Source organism: Leucopleurus acutus, assembly GCF_964270905.1.
Source record: "Leucopleurus acutus genome assembly, chromosome: 18".
In the NCBI taxonomy this organism is placed as follows: Eukaryota; Metazoa; Chordata; class Mammalia; order Artiodactyla; family Delphinidae; genus Leucopleurus; species Leucopleurus acutus.
This window is the reverse complement of record NC_139160.1, coordinates 33,191,061-33,213,064: the sequence shown is the minus strand read 5'-3', so window position 1 is coordinate 33,213,064 and position 22,004 is coordinate 33,191,061. Positions and strand designations below refer to the sequence as shown.

The 22,004-nt window shown below is 34.0% G+C and overlaps 1 protein-coding gene across 1 annotated transcript in view; it reads right to left on the bottom strand.

The window, feature by feature from the left end:
- Positions 1-22,004, bottom strand: part of TDRD3 (tudor domain containing 3) — a 198,325-nt gene that overhangs the window by 107,247 nt on the left and 69,074 nt on the right. Inside the window, exons 2-3 of the mRNA XM_082859705.1 lie at positions 8,972-9,056; positions 4,621-4,686 (exon numbers count right to left, since the gene is read on the bottom strand). Of these exons, the coding sequence (XP_082715831.1) occupies positions 4,621-4,686; positions 8,972-9,056 (151 nt within the window). The remainder of the gene's footprint in view (positions 1-4,620; positions 4,687-8,971; positions 9,057-22,004) is intronic.

Genomic DNA, 22,004 nt, shown 5'->3' with positions numbered 1-22,004 from the left:
GACCATGATCAAGTGGGATTTATCCCACGGATGCAAGGATTCTTCAATATATGCAAATCAATCAATGTGATATACCATATTAACAAACTGAAGAATAAAAACCATATTATCATCTCAATAGATGCAGAAAAAGCTTCTGACAAAATTCAACACCCATTTATGATAAAAATCTCCAGAAAGTGGGCATAGAGGGAAGGGAACCTAACTCAACATATTAAAGGCCATATATGACAAACCCACAGCAAACATCATTCTCAATGGTGAAAAATTGAAAGCATTTCACTAAGATAAGGAACAAGACAAGGATATCCACTCTCACCACTCTTATTCAATATAGTTTTGGAAGTCCTAACTATGGCAATCAGAAAAGAAAAAGAAATAAAAGGAATACAAATTGGAAAAGAAGAAGTAAAACTGTCACTGTTTGAAGATGACATGATACTATACATAGGTGACCCTAAAGATGCAGCTAGAAAACTACTAGAGCTAATCACTTAATTTGGTAAAGTTACAGGATACAAAATTAATGCACAGAAATCTCTTGCATTCCTATACACTAACAGCGAAAGATCAGAAAGAGAAATTAAGGAAACAATCCCATTCACCCTTGCAACAAAAAGAATACATTACCTAGCAATAAACGTATGTAAGGAGGTAAAAGACCTGTACTCAGGGCTTCCCTGGTGGCTCAGTGGTTGAGAGACTGCTTGTTGATGCAGGGGACACGGGTTCGTGCCCCAGTCCGGGAAGATCCCACATGCCATGGAGCGGCTGGGCCCGTGAGCCATGGCCGCTGAGCCTGCGCGTCCGGAGCCTGTGCTCCGCAACAGGAGAGGCCACAACAGTGGGAGGCCCACGTACCACAAAAAAAAAAAAAAAAAAAAAAAGACCTGTATTCAGAAAACTGTAAGACACTGGTGAAAGATATCAAAGATGACACAAACAGATGGAGAAATATACCATGTTCTTGGAATGGAAGAATCAATATTGTGAAAAACACTATACTACCCAAAACAATCTACAGATTCAATGCAATCCCTATCAATGGCATTGTTTACAGAACTAGAACAAAAAATCTTAACATTTGTATGGAGACACAAAAGACCCTGAACAGCCAAAGCAATCTTGAGGGAAAAAAACGGAGCTGGAGGAATTAGACTCCCTGACTTCAGACTATACTACAAACAGCAATCAAGACAATATGGTACTGGCAGAAAAACAGAAATATAGATCAATGCAACAGGATAGAAAGCCCAGACATAAACCCACACATCTATGGTCAACTAATCTGTGACAAAGGAGGCAGGGATATACAATGGAGAAAAGACAGTCTCTTCAATAAGTGATGCTGGGAAAACTCGGCAGCTACATGTAAAAGAATGAAATTAGAACACTCCTTAACACCATACACAGTAAATTCAAAATGGATTAAAGACCTAAATGTAAGATCGGACACTATAAAACTCTTAGAGGTAAACATATGAAGAACACTCTCTGACATAAATCACAGCAAGATCTTTTTTGACCCACCTCCTATTGTAATGAAAATAAAAACAAAAATAAACAAATGGGACCTAATGAAACTTAAAAGCTTTTACACAGCAATGGAAACTATAAACAAGATGAAAAGACAACCCTCAGAATAGGAGAAAATATCTGCAAACGAATCAACAGACAAAGGATTAATCTCCAAAATATATAAACAGCTCATGCAGCTCAATATTGAAAAAACAAACAACCCAATAAAAAAATCGGCAGAAGACCTAGGTAGACATTTCTCCAAAGAAGACTTACAGATGGCCAAGAGGCACATGAAAAGCTGCTCAACATCACTAATTATTAGAGAAATGCAAATCAAAACTACAATGAGGTATCACCTCACACTGATTTGAGTGGGCATCATCAGAATATCCACAAACAGCAAATGCTGGAGAGGGTGTGGAGAAAAGGGAACCCTCTTGCACTGTTAGTGGGAATGTAAATTGATACAGCCAAATTGATACAGTCACTATGGAGAACAGTATGGAGGTTCCTTAGAAAACTAAAAGTAGAATTACCATATGACCCAGCAATCCCACTACTGGGCATATACCGAGAGAAAACCATAATTCAAAAAGACACATGCACCTTTTGGACTTCCCTGGTGGCGCAGTGGGTAAGAATCCACCCGCCAATGCAGGGGACATGGGTTCCAGCCCTGGTCCAGGAAGATCCCACATGCCACGAAGCAACTAAGCCCGTGTGCCACAACTACTGAGCCTGCACACTACAGCCTGTGAGCCATAACTACTGAGCCTGTGTGCCACAACTACTGAAGCCCACATGCCTAGAGCCCGTGCTCCACAACAGAAGCCACCGCAATGAAGAGTAGCTCTCACTGAACACAACTAGAGAAAGCCCATGCACAGCAACAAAGACCCAGTGCAGCCAAAAATAAATAAATAAATAAAATTAATTAAAAAAAAAATACACATGCACCCCAATATTCATTGCAGCACTATTTACAATAGCCAGGTCACAGAAGCAACCTAGGTGTCCACAGACAGACGAATGGATGAAGAAGATGTGGTACATAAATACAATGGAATATTTACTCAGCCACAAAAAGGAACGAAATTGGGTCATTGTAGAGATGTGGATGTACCTAGAGACTGTCATACAGAATGAAGTAAGTCAGAAAGAGAAAAACAAATACCGTATATTAACGCTTATATGTGGAATCTAGAAAAATGGTACAGATGAACCAGTTTGCAAGGCAGAAATAGAGACACAGATGTAGAGAACAAACGTATGGACACCAAGGGGGGAAAGCGGGGCTGGGGGGCAGTGGTGGGATGAATTGGGAGATTGGGATTGATATATACACAGTAATATGTATAAAATAGATAACTGATAAAGTATTTTTTAAAAAATGCTCTGAGAAGTTGGAGGAAGAGAAAACTCTTATCAGTACCTTTCCCCATGAGCTTATAGCAGAGATAGGTTCTGAGAATCCCTAAAGACACCCAAAGAAACAATGGAAAATCAATAATCCAGAATGCTAGTTTTCTTAAATCAACTAGCATAAGGATGCGCAGCCACTGCTTTGATGTTAGTTACTTTTCCTGTAAAGAACTGTTGCATTCATCAGACCTGTCCAAGACTGCTGCATAATTTGGAGTTCTATACCCCAGCAGTTTTCTAATTATGGTTCCCAGACCAGCAGAATCAACATCCCACAGAAACTTGTTCATAATATAAATTCTCGGGCTCTATCCCAGTTCAATGGAGACAGAGGTGTGGGAGCAGGAGAGGTTAGAGGCTGGCAATGTGTGTTCTAGCCAGGCCTCAGGATGATTCTGATGTATGCTGAACTCTGAGAATTACGACCACAACCAGAAAAAGAAATGTAAGGAACTGGAGAGGACTCTGAGAAGAACAATGAAGATGAACGGAATGCCTGAGACAGAATAAACAGAGGAACCAAGACAGATGGCTTTAGCAAGAAGAAACCTGTGGTACTGACATTTACAAGGCTTCAAGTATATGAAGACTTATTCACAAGGGAAGGTAACCAGATGTTCTCCATTTCCCCTGAGGGAAGACAAAGAAGACGTTACGGACTTCAAGTTGCATCATAAGAAATTTAGGTTAAAATACAATTAAAGTTTGCTGACACAGAGTGTTGTTAAACATTAAAATGAATTGCTGAGGAGTTTGTAGAACTTTCTTCTCTGAGTATCTGCTTCAAAAACTACTGTAAATTATAAAATAAACTCTTGTTTTCTTTCCAGCTAAATGATTACCATCTACTGCATAAGGGAAAATGTGAAAAATACGTTGTTACATTTCAGACCTTTTAAAATTATCTAAAATTTAAAATATCTGAGGTACAGCAACTATCTTAAATATCTGAGTGTTAAAATGATAAGAATACTTATTCAAACACAAAACATATACATTCAAAGTATTTCTTTAAACTATAGATAATGATGTTCCGTAATAGTTCAAAAAGTGAGCAGTAGCACATATAAAATTCTTGGTTGATGCAATTTACATGTATTTTCAAATAAAAAGAAGAAAGTGAATACAAATGAATAAGAAGTAAAAGACTGACTAGTTGGTATCTAAAAATTGTATCCTTGTATTTTAAAAACATCACTGAAAAAATTCATAACATGAATACATATATGTGTTACACAAAATGATAGCAGCAACCAAATGCACAGCTTTGCCAAAATGCTTCTAACACTCTTCCCAATCTTATAGTTTTATATTAATAAGTTCATTAAACAAATATGGTTAACAGGTAACTAAAATAAAAAGATACAAAAAAGGTCCTTTTGCTGAGCACCAATAATATCTGGTAAGTCTCACATGTAAAGTAAGTGTGTCATAGTTACAATTCCTGAAACAAAAGGTTTTTTTTAATGTTGAAAAGTCACCAAAAGTTTAAAAGTTTAAGCTTTAATAATTTTCCATGTGTATAGGAAGTCACTATAATGATAACTCTGTGACTTGTTCACCTCCAAAATATTTTGAAGTTGCAGTCTTTATTGACAAAAAACAATTCCAGGAATTTAGTAGATGTTCATATTTACTGTACTTAGCATAATTCAGGAAGTTAACATTTTTCATTACCTTTTCCACCTTTCCACCATTGATGTCACTGGGGAGGAATTTCTTGCCAATTGTTCTCAAGTCTGTCTAAAATAAAAATATTATTATTAACATAAAATTATAGAGAAAAGTGAATCTAAATCTAATTTCACTCACCAACAAAAGATAAAATTACTTAAGGTGTGTGGAACAAACTTTAAATAAATGTCTTTCAACTGATTATGAGATCTATATATATATAAAATCAATCTTTTCTAATAACACATTCCCATACATACATTGTTTAAAGTACATCAAAGGCCTTATTTACATCTGGTCATACTTCTCTAGACACCCTTTTAACTTACTAAGTCTTCTTTATTAAAATCTAAAACTTGATTTTATAAAACTATATAGTCTTACTAAAAAATTAATGCCACAATCCAAAACTAAATGACTACTTTGAACATATAAACAGAGTATATTTTTGACAACTAAATTCTATCTAACCTTGATATGCAGAGACATGAAAACACATTACTCTATAGGCTGTGATACTTATGACATAACAAAGCTACACAACATAAAAATATCCCGAGAACAATACCACTGCAACAGCAAGAAATCGTAAGACTATACTGTAGTAAATACTTATTTCATTTGCTTTTTAAACAAATTACAGAAACAGAAGTTGTGAACAAATGACTAACCACATGAAAATTCCCAAGTACATATTATTCAGCAAACTAAAGCAAAACAAAAAAGAACAACATAGGACTAAGATAAAGTTGTAGGATTTCTGACATAAAAACAGAACTTCAACTACACAGTCTACATAAAAAAAAAACAGACTTTTTCAGGATTTTGTCTTCTTTAAGTAAGAAGAAGTGAAAACTAAAGGAAAAGTAAGAAATTTGTTCAGAAGAAAACTAATACTACTCATGAAAAAGGCCTAATTATTTAAGCTAAGAAATTATATCGCTGCTTGAGATAGTGAGGTTAGATTAATAACTAAATTTGTACTGTTTTGTTATTCCTTAAATATAGTAAAAAGAAGCTCTTCATTGCCTCAAGAGCAAAACAAAACAGACTTATGGGGAAAAAAATACTTTCCTATACTAGCATTTCCTATATTAGGATTGTTTTGAAGATTAAATAATGCATGTAAAGCATTCAGCACAATGACTTGCAAACAGTAAGCATTTAATGAATGTTAGCTATCATGTTTACTTTAGCGAATATAAAACATGCATATTGTTATCATCTGAACGTGTACAAGTCAATAATACAACTAACAGTTCATAAAAACATAAGCATTATCTTGAAGTCACTCAAAAGCTGAAATATTTAAATATGTATAAAAAACAGAATACATAAAAATTTTATGATACACCATGGTCCTTCATTTCTGGTTTTTATCACTAATTAAAAAATTAAAATAAAATGAGGCATTAATATAAATGAGAAATGAGCACTAGACTAAAATCCTACTTTGATTTACTACATACTGTAATTAACTAATATGACCTGGGACACGTCAGAAATTCTCTAAATCCAGTTAATTTATTCCTCTGTAACATGGAAAATATATTACCAATTCTATCTTCCAAAGCTGTTGTCAGGCTAAAAGGAGACAATATATTCAAAGTGCCTTACACACATATAAGGAATGTTATTTCATTGTTCTTTTAGCAAGATGAAAATGACCTACCAAATCTTTAAACATCCTAAATTCAAAGTCAATTTATGAGTTCTGCAAAGGCAATTCTATGATTCAGATGCTGTTATATCAGGGTCACTAGGATAACTGGGTCCAAAAATACATTTATAGTGAATAAGCAATTATGCAGGAGAAATATATAACATGCACGTGTGCACACGCACAAAAGATTCTTGACTATTTCTTCAAGTAAGTTCAGCAGAATTATCTATTAGGCAAATCATTTTGTATTACACAGAATCTTAAAACAAATTTAAAAATAATCTTTAAAATTTTTACTGTTACATATTATTTAGTAATTTAAGACTAGGCTATCATTTAATTTTTTTCTGAATAATTCAGGAATTTGAACGCAAAACTACATGCTGAATTTCAAGGTTATTTCTTAATATCCTTACTCCTCATTCTACAGAGGAAAAAATTAAGAACCTCCCTCCTTTCAACATAAAAACCCATGCAGAAAAGAGTTACACAGCAGCTCTGAGGCTGCTATCTTTAGAAGGGCCAGCTTACAAAGTTGGCCCGAAGATGTCATCTGGGACCTTGGCACTTGGCATTCCCTAACTGAAACTGTGGTTCACGGCCTAAATTATTTGTGTTAACAATGTGATCTATGGTAAACACCTGCTTTTTAAGGGGGGGAGTCTGGAATTTTATTTCATGCTAAGCAGAGAGTACCTTCCTAAGCAGCCCAATAATAGCCTAATGGACTTCCCTGGGCAGGAAAACCATATACATACCATTGCTTTGTTCACTGCTAGATAAAGGAACAAATTCAGTGTGTTCCCACTGGCGGAAGAGAACATAAGCAAGCTTATGCATGGATTATTCTCCCAATATGTAATAAGTTATATGTAAGAACTAATAATGCAAGTCTTTCTCAATTAGTGATTAACATCCCACAATCACTCGAAAGTTAAAAACTTCAACAGAAACACTGTATATACCTGATTTTATTTAAAGGTTATAAACTTGAACCTTAGATTATTTGTCTGGTGTAGACTTCATCCCGATTAAAAGTATTTTTTTAATCCTATTATATCGCATAATAGCTTTGGACTGCAGTATTTAACTATATATTTTAAAGAAAATTGTAAAGACAAATTAATTCACTAAGATAATAATAATCATGTACCTCTTATGTACACAGGACAAATACTTCATGTTGACTTATTTTACTTAGTTTCATACCCAATTTATACATAGCTCAATGCTATTTACCTATGTATATAAATAAGAAAAATAAAAAAGAACAGAAGATTGTCACAAAGCCTTTTTCCTATCATCTTTAGGATTTTTTTTAATAAACAAAGAAACTAGGGTTCTTTTTTGTGTGTGTGTGGTACGCGGGCCTCTCACTGCTGTGGCCTCTCCCATTGCGGAGCACAGGCTCCGGACGCTCAGGCTCAGCAGCCATGGCTCACGGGCCCAGCCGCTCCACGGCATGTGGAATCTTCCCGAACCAGGGCACGAACCCATGTCCCCTGCATCGGCAGGTGGACTCTCAACCACTGTGCCACCAGGGAAGCCCGAAACTAGGGTTCTTTATACCATTTTTTGAAAATAAAATTCACTAATTTGGGTGCAAATCAAGGGAAGTTAAAGTGTCTAGCAAATATTCCCATTTGTAGTCACAGATAACACACATAATTTCTAAAAAAACCTGTTGGTCTTATTGAATAAAATTTCAAAGCAGCTAAAAAAAAATCACAGGTTTCAAAATATAAATTTTATGTTTAAACCCAAGTTTAACTATGTAAATATAAATTTAAGTAATTTGAAAAGTTATACACAGTTATATATTTATTTATACTTCACATACTCTTATCAGTTGTCGCCCTTTCTGCTTTATGCTAAACCTACTTTGCAGTGACATAATGGATTTATCAGACAGTAATTCTCTTCTGAATTTCACTGATTATGTATCATAGTATATGAAGTTGATTAATAGACTGTGACTGCAAAGGCGATACAAAAAAAACTCCCATAGGGTAACTGCAAGATTGAAAAAAGAATATTAATTTACTTACATCTGTACTTCAAACAATTTTTATAACTCTTCAAAAACATCCAAAAGTCAATCCCAATTATAGATAAGATACAACTATACAAATGGGTAGAGGGAAAGAGCTTGGAAAGAAATATACACCAAAACATTAACGGTAATTATTTGGTTTTATTATTTTACTTTTCTGTATTTTCTGAAGTAGTCGTATGGTACCATATATACTACTTTTATCAACAGGAAAAGTTACTTTGAAAGAAAAAATACAACTGTCAAGAAGCTATAACCTAGCTAGAGTTTCTATGTAAATTAAATGTCAATTTGTTTTCATGAATATGATCAGTTTTTACTGCTATTACATAGCTACTGTAAATGTAATGAAATTCTGTAACTGATCACAGGGTGAAAAAAAAAGGAGTTTTAATTGCATTTTTCCCTTTTTCATTGAATTCTGAATAATAGATGTTAAAGAAATATATATTTCTAATAATTGGCTTATATGAGATTACCAAATCCAACAAACATCCCTGCAACTTAAAATGGACAGTAAAAATGCAAGATGATTTATGATTTTTTCTCATCATAAAATCCAGTTTATTCTATGAGATATTTTTCATAAATATAGCTTCCAGATTTAAAACATTTATAAGTTAATAAATAAAACTTACATTGAGAGCAATCAGGATGATGTCATTTATATTGACTTTGTCAGGAGAACTTGTGCATGCTTCAATGCCTTCATCTGAAAGATACCTGTTAAAATAAAATAAATGGCTTAATATTTTCTAAAATCAAAATTAACCAAAATTATTTTCTTAAGTCTACATGCAATTTTGTTCTCTACTATAAAATGCTTCCACTACAAATACAAGGTAAAAAGCATCCTGGATACTCCCTGTTTATTTACTATCTGATAGAACAGGATAGACAATGCGTATTTTTCCTCTTTTATATCTTTTTTTTTCTTTTTTTTCTCTTTTATATCTTTAAAGGGATACTGTGTTAATAAAAGTATCCATATGTTTTCTGAGAAAAGCTATTTAACCATCAATATACTTCTTAAGGAATGAATGAGCTCCTCTTTACTATTATACAAATACAATATCCAATTTAAATATTTAGTAATACAATAAACTCTTAAGAGATTGAGATGTGCTATAAAAATAGAACCAAAAACAACATAGATTTAAATATAGTCCAACAAACTTTCTTCTGGGCTCCTTTCTCACATTATCTTCTCAAGTCCCCTTTCTCTAACATAATGTTCCCAAGAATCTTTCAATAAATACTACTGACTCCAAATAGCACAAAGATAGGCAACTTTTTACCTTATATCTTTCACTTTTCCTGTCTCTTTTCAGTTTTTTTTACTTATTGTCTTATTGCCCTTTGTTATTTTTTATTCAGTCGAAACCAACTATACATCTGTAGCAGACAATAATTAATTCAAGAGTAAAAAGATTACTGAATCCAAAGGGGGGAAAATCATCTCTACCAATTCACTCACACCCAATACAGTCATTTTGAAATTCTTTGATAAATTCTACAATTCAGATATCATCCCCCCAAAAGTCCACCTGTAAAAATGCCCATTAACATTCAGCATCTTTTGTAATCAGTATCAGACACTCCTTTAACCAAAGGTCTGATGCTAGCATTACCACTGTAGACATTCTCCCACTAAAAAAGATCCCACTACTGGGCATATACCCTGAGAAAACCATAATTCAAAAAGATACATGTACCCCAATGTTCCTTGCAGCACTACTTACAATAGCCAGAACACGGAAGCAACCTAAATGTCCACAGACAGATGAATGGATGAAAAAGATGTGGTGCATATATGTACAATGGAATATTACTCAGCCATAAAAAGGAACGAAATTGAGTCATCTGTAGTGATGTGGATGGACCTAGAGTCTGTCATACAGAGTGAAGGAAATCAGAAAGAAAAAAGCAAATACTGTACATTAACGCATATATATGGAATCTAGAAAAATGGTACTGATGAACCTAGTGGCGGGGCAGGAACAGAGACACAGTCTTAGAGAACGGACTTGTGGACACAGGTGGGTAAGGGGAGGGTGAGATGAACTCAGAGAGTAACACGGACATATATACACTACCATGTGTAAAACTGATAGCTAGTGGGAAGCTGCTGTATAGCACAGGGAGGTCAGCTCGGTATTTTGTGATGACCTAGAGGGGTGGGATGGGGAGGGTGGGAGGGAGGCCCAAGAGGGAGGGGATATAGGCATACATATAGCTGACTCACTTTGTTGTACAAGAGAAACTAATACAACATTGGAAAGCAATTATAATCTAATAAAGATAAAATAAAAATAAGATACAGGAGTGCTAGTCTGACAGAGCTAACTCCGGCTCTTCCTGATGGTCAGCAATTCCACCATCAATCCCCAACCTTAGGCTGATTCTAAGACACCTGTCAATGTAAACTTTACCTGAAGACAGCAACCAAAGAGCATATACCTTTAAGAAACATAGGATGAATGATTTCTCAAAAGTAAAAGGACAAGTGAAAAGAAATGTGAATAGGAGAGTACAAAAAGCAATAGAAAATTAAAGCTGATAAACCTATGCATAAGATCAAGGAGGTAAAAGAAAGGAATGTGTACATAAATCAAAGCAAGAATGTGGTAAAAAAAGTTAGATACTATTAAAAGTTGAAGACCATGGCAGTGCTAAACTACAATGATGAATGAAGGCAAGGAGTTAAGTGGGCTACAGAGAAAAATAGAAGTTAAGTATGTTAAGTATGTAGATGAGTCAGTAAGAATGAATGGATGGGAGGCAGGAATAAATAGTACATGAGTGACCATGGAATACAATGTTTGCAGTCAGCAGAGATGGCTAAAACACTGCTTTAATTCAGAATGGCTAAGTTCATTTCCTTATTACCCTGATAATTTGTCACCATTCACAGCCATTGACTGTATCCGGCACTAACCATCTTACAAACTCAGTTCTACAAATATTAATTAATTCCCCCTTTATGTGAAAAGCACTATGTGAATCAGTAATAAGATCAGTAAAATGATGAAAAATAAACATCTTTCTTCAAGGAGTTTACAGTCTCACATAAAGAATAACACAACATGTAAACAGCTATCTATCATACAATGCCAAAATAACTATAAACAAAATGTTATGGGGGCTCAAAGTGGCTGCAGAATGGAAAAGAGTGCACAGAAAGGGAATAGTATGACCAACAACATGGAAGTAAAAAGTATAAAGCACATTCTAGAGGTAATAACTTGGAACGTTACGGCTGGAAAATGGGGAAGAGATGAGAGGTCAGTATAGGTTGAGACGAATTTTATTTACTGTAGGAAGCAACAGTGCATAGAGGGATATGGGTGCTATATTAAATGTTGACTAAATGTTGAGTAATTACAAAATCACAACTTTCAAAATTCCTACAGTGGGGAAATAATATGCAATGACTAATAAAATACTTTTGTTTTCTAGAAAGGCAACTCTTTAGAATTAAAAGATTATAGGATGTCACATGAACTGGAAATGATCTTAAAAAATAATCAAAGTTTAACTCTTCAATTTTACAGATGAAGAACGCCCAAAGATGTTAACCTAAACTTGCCCCAAAATACAAACTTAAGCTATGAAAAGTTAAAACAAAAATGCCTCCTGATTCCCAGTTTAGCAGTCTTTTCATTACAACACACTATTTTTATTTATCAACAACTAATGCTAATATCAGGAATATGATTTTTTTCTCATAAACAAAAGTCAACATCTATACAGATCAATTTTTTAATCAAGTAGACACTTTACCAACACACACAAAAAAGCACAACTAGGTAAATTCGATCAGTGTCTCCGAAGTATATTAAATAAGAATAGGCCTAGTTTCATAGTAAAAGATCAGGGAACTAATATTAACTACGATTAAGAGATTCAAAAATTGTTACAACAATAATAATACCTATCCTGCAAAATATAAAGAGGAAACATCTATCTAACAAAAATTCTGAAGGCAGAAGAGATAAGGGGGTGTAAATTTGACTTCATCCATGTATAAATCAAATATCATGTGATTTCTTCCAAACGATGCCTGGAGAAGGCTTCCTGAATATAAGAAATTATAAAATATGGCTCAGTCTTAATTTCCAAGTTTTACAAGTCTCCCTTCCTCACCCTTCACATTAAAAATAAATAAATAAATAAATAAAAATCAAAGGACTTGAGCCTCACAGCTTTACTTTGTAATTATCAAGAAACAGGAGACCCATTCACAGGTCTCCCCAGTAACATCTTGGTGATCCTTCTGTCAATACTGGACCATTTTCACAGGACTAAATCTAAATTAACTGTAACTTGAGATTTATAAATTAATCTTTCTGTTTTTGTAAACATTTAAGACTCCAATATCATCAATGAATAAAAAATGTGATAAAACTAAGGTATTATGTCCAAATCCGCTTCAAGATGCACAACAGGAACACAGCAACTGAAAGAACAAAACAACACACAATTCACCAGCCTTAATGTGGTCACTGGGAAAAAAAGGAATTGAAAATTGGCACAGGCATGTCAGATCTGATCCCTGTGCACATCTGCACGATGGACCTCAAGGGAAGTGAGTCATAATCAGTTCCCATGTGCCGTCTTTGAGTATGCAAAACCAAGGGCATGGACCTTAAAGAAGAAACAAACCCCAGAGAGCTCTTGTTGACTACAACAGCCCCCAAAGCACACACTTTTTTTCTCCTCTGGTGGAGATTTGAGCACAGTAACATTATAAAACCACTCATTACTATTCTGAACTAAAAATACATCAGAATACATTTTATTGACAAGCAAGGCACTAAAGGGCTAAATTCCTACATGATACTCACGGAATAGACTAATATTTCTCCTTAATTTTACCTTCAAATAATTCCATTTTAAATTACAGTTTAATAAACACTCAAATTTTTAAAAAAGATTTTGGAAAGTGCTTATTTTCATAAATAAATGTTAAAATTCTGACTTTCTCAGAGTCATTTAATTTTAGCACTGAGCAACTCTTCTTACTTAAGAAGTAAAAGCTTTAAAATTAATTACTATCCACCAATTTGGGGGAGAGGTGGTTTCCTATTACAAATAATGAAAATATATTTAATAAGAAGGGTCTCACTGCTAAAACCATCTTTACCTCATGTTCTAAAGTTACTTGGGCATATAAAACAGACATTCCCAAACTACAGTTCAAGAATCTCAACTGACAGAAAACTGTGATAAAAACAAATACTATTGTTTCAATATCACTTGTTAGATCCAGATAGTGGATCACCATTACCAATAAGTGGATTCCTAAATGCAAGGGAAAAGAGTGCCAATTTTCCTTTGATCCATTCCTCTGGAAGTAGGTAAAATCCTTGAGTCTAACTTAACTACTGACTATGATGTACACATAATGAGGAGGGCAGCAACAAACTGAAGAGTACATGCCCGTCTAAAGGGGGCGCTCCAGTGACTATCTGTATGAGGATAGGTTAAGCAGCCATTGTCAGATCTTCTCATTTTTAGCTTTTAGTTTTTTGCAAAGCAATGTACAAGTCAAACAAAACAGGCTTCAGTCTGCATGTGGCACACACACTTTGTACGTATTAATCGTATTGGTTTATTTCAGTTATCTGTTTGTTTGCTCTTATACACTTTCAACTTGTCTTTGACATGCAGGGTTGTGCCCTAAGTGTCTCTCAAATGATATAATATCCATGGCTGACATCCTTTTCAAGCAAAAGAGGAAAAGAACTGTCTTTTCGGTCACTTTGTATGACTCCTGGACAGCAATAAACATATTTGTGCATGTAAATAGTGTTCTTACGGGATTTATCATCAAATCATTTACTTTGGCCTAAATTATCTTCAAACTGCACATATGATAACTCATCCTTACCTAGATTTCCAGACTACATATATTTTTTAGGGGGAAAAATGTTCTAATTGGCCAGAAATACTAAAAAAGCACACTGAAGTTTTCTTCCCCTCCACCTACCTGTACCCGTCCAAGCAATGACTACCCATTCAAGTCTGAACTGAGACATGAATTCCTAAGATAATCAAAAACAGAATCTATTATCACGCATACAAATTAGGCTGATGACACATGAAAATTCTTTAAAATGCCAATAAGAAAATCAAGAGTGAAAACATTCTTCCCAAATGGATAGGGACTCAATCAAAAATAAAGGACATATCTGGACAATGACTGCTACAGGATGGTCTTAACTGTCTCTGAAGAAAACCCAAATCACATGGCCTCATGTGGTTTTTGTGGTCTCTGATCTATACATGATTATTTGCTGGTACATTGAGATTACTAGCCCACATAGGTTATCCAAATACCAAAATGGGAATTTTATAAATGAATCCCTACTTAGCTACAAAGAAAATAATAACTAACTCCCAATTACTCAAGCCAATAGAGGGACAGGAGAGAATAAAACATGACAGGTAATTTTTAAAATCACTTATATTAAAAGGTATCTTTCATCTTAGCAAATATGAACATTGCCAACCTACTGAAAATTCCCAGGACATTAAAAAAATAATTTTTAAAAACTACCCAAACAAAGGTCTCTCTATTCACTCTGCATATCCTGTTTCCAGCCCCACAGTGTAAGTGGTCTGTAACATGCCTGCTGAAAATTTTGGGTTTTGCTATAGGCTTCTTATAGGCTTTTGCTGTACCTAGTCAAAAACACTGAAATAATAACTTGCTAATTCCCTCCTTTAGGATAAAGGAAAATGGCTTATGAACTCCTATTTATGAACCACAGAGTAATAAGATTAGTTAAAGTAACAAGGCTAATAAAAATTTGGGCACAAGGACTTCCCTGGTGGTCCAGTGGTTAAGACTCCATGCTCCCAAAGCAGGGGGCCCAGGTTTGATCCCTGATCAGGGAACTAGATCTCACATGCTGCAACTAAAGATCCTGTACGCAGCAACAAAGATCCCACGTGCCTCAGCTAAGACCTGATGCAGCCAAATAAATAAATATTTTTTTAAAAAACTGGGGCACAAAATTTGCTTCAAATAACCTGGTACAGACTAAATGAATATACTCAATACAATTTATAAATACATTGGTGAGGGGGCGCAGTGGGGGGAGTCACCAACCAGAATATAACTTGGTACACCAGCATTAAGCTGAAAGAATTTATGATTAAGCACAGCAAACAGGAGGATCAGAATTCTATTAAAAGTAATTCAGAAGGGGGGAGTCCTATGACCCAAATGGCAAAAAAGGAAAAAAGAGGTCTTTTATTTCATTTCCCTAAAAAAGTACCACTTCTATCACTACCATTTTCTTCCCTTCTTTAGGTTAAGTGGCCACCTACTATGCCAAAATGAATACCACAATCTTTATTCCAACAATTACAATAAGGACCTGAGTCAACACTAGCTTAAAATTTAATTTTCTCTATGGTTTACGTATGAATGGATCAAATAAAGATATGTATTATATAAAGGACCTCTAAGTAACAAGTAATTAGTGTTCATCTTAGTGAGTGAACTATTTTCTATATAAGATTTATTTTATTCAAATATAAACTATCTTTAAAAATGCATCTTTTTCAGTTTTTAGCTTTTATGATTTCTTTGCATGCACAAATGTATATTACTTCCACCATTTAGCTAATATGATATTAAATTTTTTCTACACATGGGAAAATCTATTTTAATTTCTTCTCTGCTAACTTTCCAAATTTTTATATTACAAAAATAAAAACACCAAAAGCAAAGACCTTAAAACCTTAACATTTTATGTGCAAATGTTTCAAAAAATTAACCTCCACAAAAATGGAAAGGATAAATATGCAAAAAGTAAAAAATAAAATCTGCTTAGTACTACATAAGGATCTTTTTTCTAAGCAAGTAACTTCAGTAGAGACATGAAGCATTATGAAATGCCTTGATACATCATGATTAATATCTGTATTACTCAAACTTCAACATTTCAGTGGCCAGACAAAAATCTGGGGGCCCAATATTAAAGATTAAGATACGGACATCAGAAAAGGTTCTAGGGATAATCCTTTGTAAAGTCATATATAATGTAAAATATTTTAAAGTGTTTAAATTCTGAAAATTTGAAACCTAGATTTGTTTTTGTTAAGCATTTCCTTTAAAATGCTAAAGATGCATTAGAGAGCTAATTCTGAAGAATGTACTACTTGAAAACACCACTAGATGACAACCTTGCTTCACAAGCATAATATCATCAGCCCATTACTGGAAGCTAAGACTCCAAAGATGTACTAAACTGGCTTTCAAATAAGGGTTTCCAACATTTATTGGGTTTTTTTGGTGGCTAGTAGATATATCAAAAATAAAATAGACTGTTATAATTTTAGAATTTGTGTTTGCTATAAAGATCACTCAGGATTTAAAAAAGAAACTCATTTAGCAGACACTCGAGATATCTCACATGGAAAAAAAAATTGAAGCGTATCAATAGACAATTTTCTCTCTTATTCTCTCCTATGTTCATCCTTTGGAAATAGAAACTTATAAAAAGTACACATAAATTACTAGAGATTAATGCTTTTTTGCTGTGGAATAGTTACAAAGAGTATTTTCAACATTATTTCAATAGTTGTTTTTCTCTGACATCAAAACAAATAATTATGACAATTTTAAGATAACTATAGGAAGACAGGTGACAACAAACTTCTATTTTTTGATCCTTTTTCAGCAATATTTTCCCTATACATAATCCAACCCATGAAGACATTAGTCCTGGAATGTTTATTTGGTATTAAGTAATTAACATCTGAGCAAGTAAAAATTCCTTTGAAATTCCATAATTGATATACTACAAGGATTAGTGGCAATGGGAACCTAACTATGTTATTATTCATTTTTGTAAACCAAACCCTCACATATTTTAAAGTATAAATGAAGGCCTGGATATTTTTACTTTCATTAATTTATGTCCTTCCTCTAATTCAACATTTTCATACTTAAATTCTGAAGCAGAGCTGAAGTTAGTTTTTTAATAAGTCATATTTTAAATATGTGATTTGACATTTCTGTCATCTCTACTTCAGCACAAAGGGGACAGCTATAAAACCATACATCAGGTGGAAAGACTCACTTTAGGCCTAATGTCTGTGCACTGACTACTGCAATACAGAATCAAGGCCTGTAGAGGCCAGGCCAAAGGCCTCCCAGGATTAACCCCAGACCATGTACTTAGTTAGGTTTACATGAGAGTTGTTACTTTAAAATGTAAGATATGATAACAAATATTAGAAGGCATTTTATGAATAGCTTGGAGAGACTGTCATCTGATCTGTACTTTTTAGTGAGATGGAACTAGATGCAAATCTCAGTCTCAGCATTTAATAAATGTGGGATACAAAGCAATTTATTCAATCTTTCTGTGCCTGTTTCCTCCCCTACTTGAAAAAAAAAAATCTATAGAGTTGTTCTAAAAAAATGCTAATCTTTAAAAGCTGTTCTAAGAATAAATGAAATACCTGGCATATGCCTCATATGAAGTTAGATGCTAAATAAAAACTAGTTTTCTTCCTTCTTAAACGCTGTACTCTTTGTGTCTATTCTGGAAAATATTTCCAAAACATAATGATCCTTAAAAATGCCTTCTTCTGAAACTAATATAGTAATTGAATCTACTATAGTTCAAAAAAAAATTCTTCTGGGTTATTAGAAGGAAGGAGGGTGGTGGGATAAATTCGGAGATTGGGATTGACATATATACACTAATATATATAAAATAGGTAACTAATAAAAAAAAAGTAACACATGAAGTATGATTCCACTTTTGATGGGGAAAAGCTTGTATTTAAAAACGAAAAAAAGAAAGAAAGAAAAAAATGAAGGGAGGAAAAGAATGAAATCTGCCAACCAATAAAGGGAATTTACTTGAAGGCTACAGCTAATAGTCAAAAGTGTGTAACCTTCCTTATTAGAAAGCCTAAACTACATATTTCCAACATGCTCTTCATATGGAGCTCACTAAGAAATGAAGGAAGGTGTCAGCAAGATGAAAAGATTTTTATTATTTAATTTTTTCCAATTTTACATATTGAATGAATAGACATAGTTTTTAACAATAAGAAAAAAAACTTATTCCATGAGACTGTGCAAATATTTCTGCCTCAGAGAATTTTCAGTGCAAAATATATTGCCATCATTTTTGCTCAATCTGCCATTTATGTCAAAATTTTAAATAATGATGTCAAGAAACAGCTGGTAAGTAATAAGTTTAATATTCTATAGCACAGAATTATATTGTATTAAAATTACAATTTTAGTATCTGTTTTAAAATTAGACATCTTATAATTTACACTCATAATTTATTTAAACTAATACCATTTATTCAAAACTTTAAAAATGAAAACCTACTACTTCAATTATCATAGGTAATTATGACAAATACCTATGTTTCTATTGCATGTCATCATATAGCTTACCATTTAATAGCATAACAATTCTCCAAAAATTAAAATGAAATGAAAATAGAATGCCTAAAATAAAAAATGGCAGTCACTTAAATATGCTACTAAGCTAATTAAGTAAATATAAATGAATTTTTTGCAAAAGAGTGAAATAGTCCCTCATACATATATCTTAGTCAATAAATATGAATAATTCTAATTTTCGTTTCTTTAAAATGCATCTTAAAATATAAAATGCTTGGTGTTGATTAAATTTTTGAAATTGAAATGCTGCAAAAACATTAAAAGTTTTCTTTTTCCAGCTTAGAAAACATAATTTAAATGTATACCCATCTCTTTGCAGTGGACTGAATGGTGGTACACCAAATTATATGTTCATATCCTAATCTCTGGGACCACTGAATGTTACTTTATTTGGAAAAATGATCTTAACAGATGTAATTAAGTTAAACATCTTGAGACGATTAGCCAGGTGGGCCCTAAATGCAATGACAAGTGTCCTTATAAGAGAACAGCAGAGGGAATTCTGAGACATAACACACAGAAGAGAGAGACACAGATGGACACAGAAACTGAAGCGATGAGGTCTCAAGCCAAGGAATGCCAGCAACCACCAGAAAGCTGTAAGCGGCAAGTAACTGATTTTCCCCTAGACCCTCTGCACACACCTTTATTTCAGACTTCTAGACTCCAGAACTGTGAGTACTTTTCTATTGTTTTAACCACTCTGCTTGTGGTAATTTGGTACAGCATCCACAGGAAACTGATACACCTATTATGAATTTAAGTAATTTGAAAGTACTCATTCAATTAAATAAAAACCTATTTTTTGAAAAGCCATCCTTTATATTAGAATCTAAAAAAAGTCCTCTATTCAATTTAAAATGCCCTGATTCATTAACTCTCCCTGAATGATCAAGTTCAGTGAACTTGATCAGTTTAAGCCTATAAATAATAATAATAGGGCTTCCCTGGTGGTGCAGTGGTTGGGAGTCCGCCTGCCGATGCAGGGGACACGGGTTCGTGCCCCGGTCCGGGAGGATCCCACATGCCGCGGAGCAGCTGGGCCCGTGAGCCATGGCCGCTGGGCCTGCCCGTCCGGAGCCTGTGCTCCGCAACGGGAGAGGCCACTAGCACTGAGAGGCCCGCGTACCGCAAAAAAATAATAATAATAAAAATACAAGTATACAGAGGTATAATAAAAAGTGAAAGTGGCCCCTCCCCAATTCTTCCAAAACATACACATTATTAACAATGTTATTAACAACATTATAGCAATATCCTTGTAATACACATACACATAAATTGGGGTGGATTTTAGAAGGAAATACTTGTTTATAACAATAGACTTATATACGTAAAAGTTTCTGCAATACATCTCTTCCCTTAAGAATAGATCATGGCCAACTTCTATTTCAAACATAGATTTCCCAATCTCATACTGTTCAATAGCTGCTTGTCCCTCAGTATCTGAGAGGGACTGGTCTGAGGACCTCTGTGGAAACCAAAACTGGCAGATGTTCAATGTTCAAAATTGTATCTAGAAATAGAACTTTCAGGATAAACTCATGATTTTACATTTATATATCAATGTATTCATTCTCATGTGTGTGCACTGTCTAGAAACAACATGTGACTCATGTAATAGTTGTATCTTCATTAATCTAATCATAAAGATGACTTTTAATTTTAAAAGAGCAATAAAGCATTGTTTTATAATATCTGACATATATACAATAAATTAGAAAATGTTGCAGATTAATAAAATCTCAATTTTAAAAAACTGAGGCAACATTGATTTATAACATAATACCTTTCATGCATACATTGTATTTCTATTTCTGTATACCCTAACAGCATGCTCACCACCAAAAATTTAGTTTCCTTCCTTCACCATAAACTTGATCCCACCTGTTCCTTCCTCCCTGGTAAATACAAATCTGTTCTCTACATCTACGTGCTTGCTTTTCTTTGGTTTGGTTTGCTTATTTGGGGGGTTTTGTTTGTTTGTTGTATATTCCACATTGGAATAAGATCTATACAATATTTGTCTTTCTCCATCTGATATAGTTCACTTAACATAATACCCTCAAGGTCCACACGTATTCTCAGAAATGACAAGATTGCATCCTTTCGATGGCTAAGTAGTATTACATTGTACATACATACTGCATCTTCTTTATCCATTCATCCACCCCCTGATGGACACTTCTGCTGTTTCCCTATCTTGCATATGGTGAATAATGCCATGATGAACAGATGTACAGGTGTACATATATTTTTTTCAAATTACTGCTTTCATACTCTTCGGATGACCCAGAAGTGGGAAAGCTGGATTAGTGATGATGAGTAATTTTTCACGTGTCTGTTGGCCATATGAATGTCTTCTTTGGAAAAGTGTCTATTCAGCTCCCCTGCCCAGTTTTTACTGAGGTTGGTTTTCTTTTTAGTTGACTTTATGAGTTCTTTATGTTTTTAATTTAAGTATAATTCACTTACAACACTATGTTGGTTCCAGGTGCACAATGCAGTGATTCAATATTTCTACACATTACAAAATGATCAAGATAAAGTCTAGTTGCCACCTGTCACCAAAGTTATTACAGTGTTATTGACTGTATTCCCCATGCTGTATATTTCATCTGCATCACTCATTTATTTTGTAACTGGAAGTTTGTACCTACCAATCCACTTCACCTATTTTGCCCAAACCCCCATACGCTTCTCCTCTGGTGACCACCAGCTTCTCCTCTGTATCTATTAGTCTGTTTCTCTCTTGTGTTGTTTGTTTTGTTTTCTAGATTCCACATATAAGTGAAAACATATGGTATTTGTCTTTCTCTGTCTGACTTATTCCACTTAGCATAATACCAACAAGGTCCATCCATGTTATCACAAATGGCAAGACTATTTTTTTTTATGGCTGAGTAATATTCTGTTGATTCTATAAATCACATCTTCTTTATTCACTCATCTATTGATGGACACTTAGGATCCTTCCATATCTTGGCTACTGTAAATAATGCTGTAGTGAACATATGAGTGCATATATCTTTTTGAATTAGTGTTTTTTATTCTTCAGAAAAATACCCAATAGGGGAATTGCTGGATTGTATGATAGTTCTGTTTTTAATTTTTTGAGGAGCCTCCATATTTTTTTCCATAGTAGCTATACCAATTTACATTCCCAACAACAATGGATGAAGGTACACTTTTCTCCATATTCCCGGCAATACTTAATTACT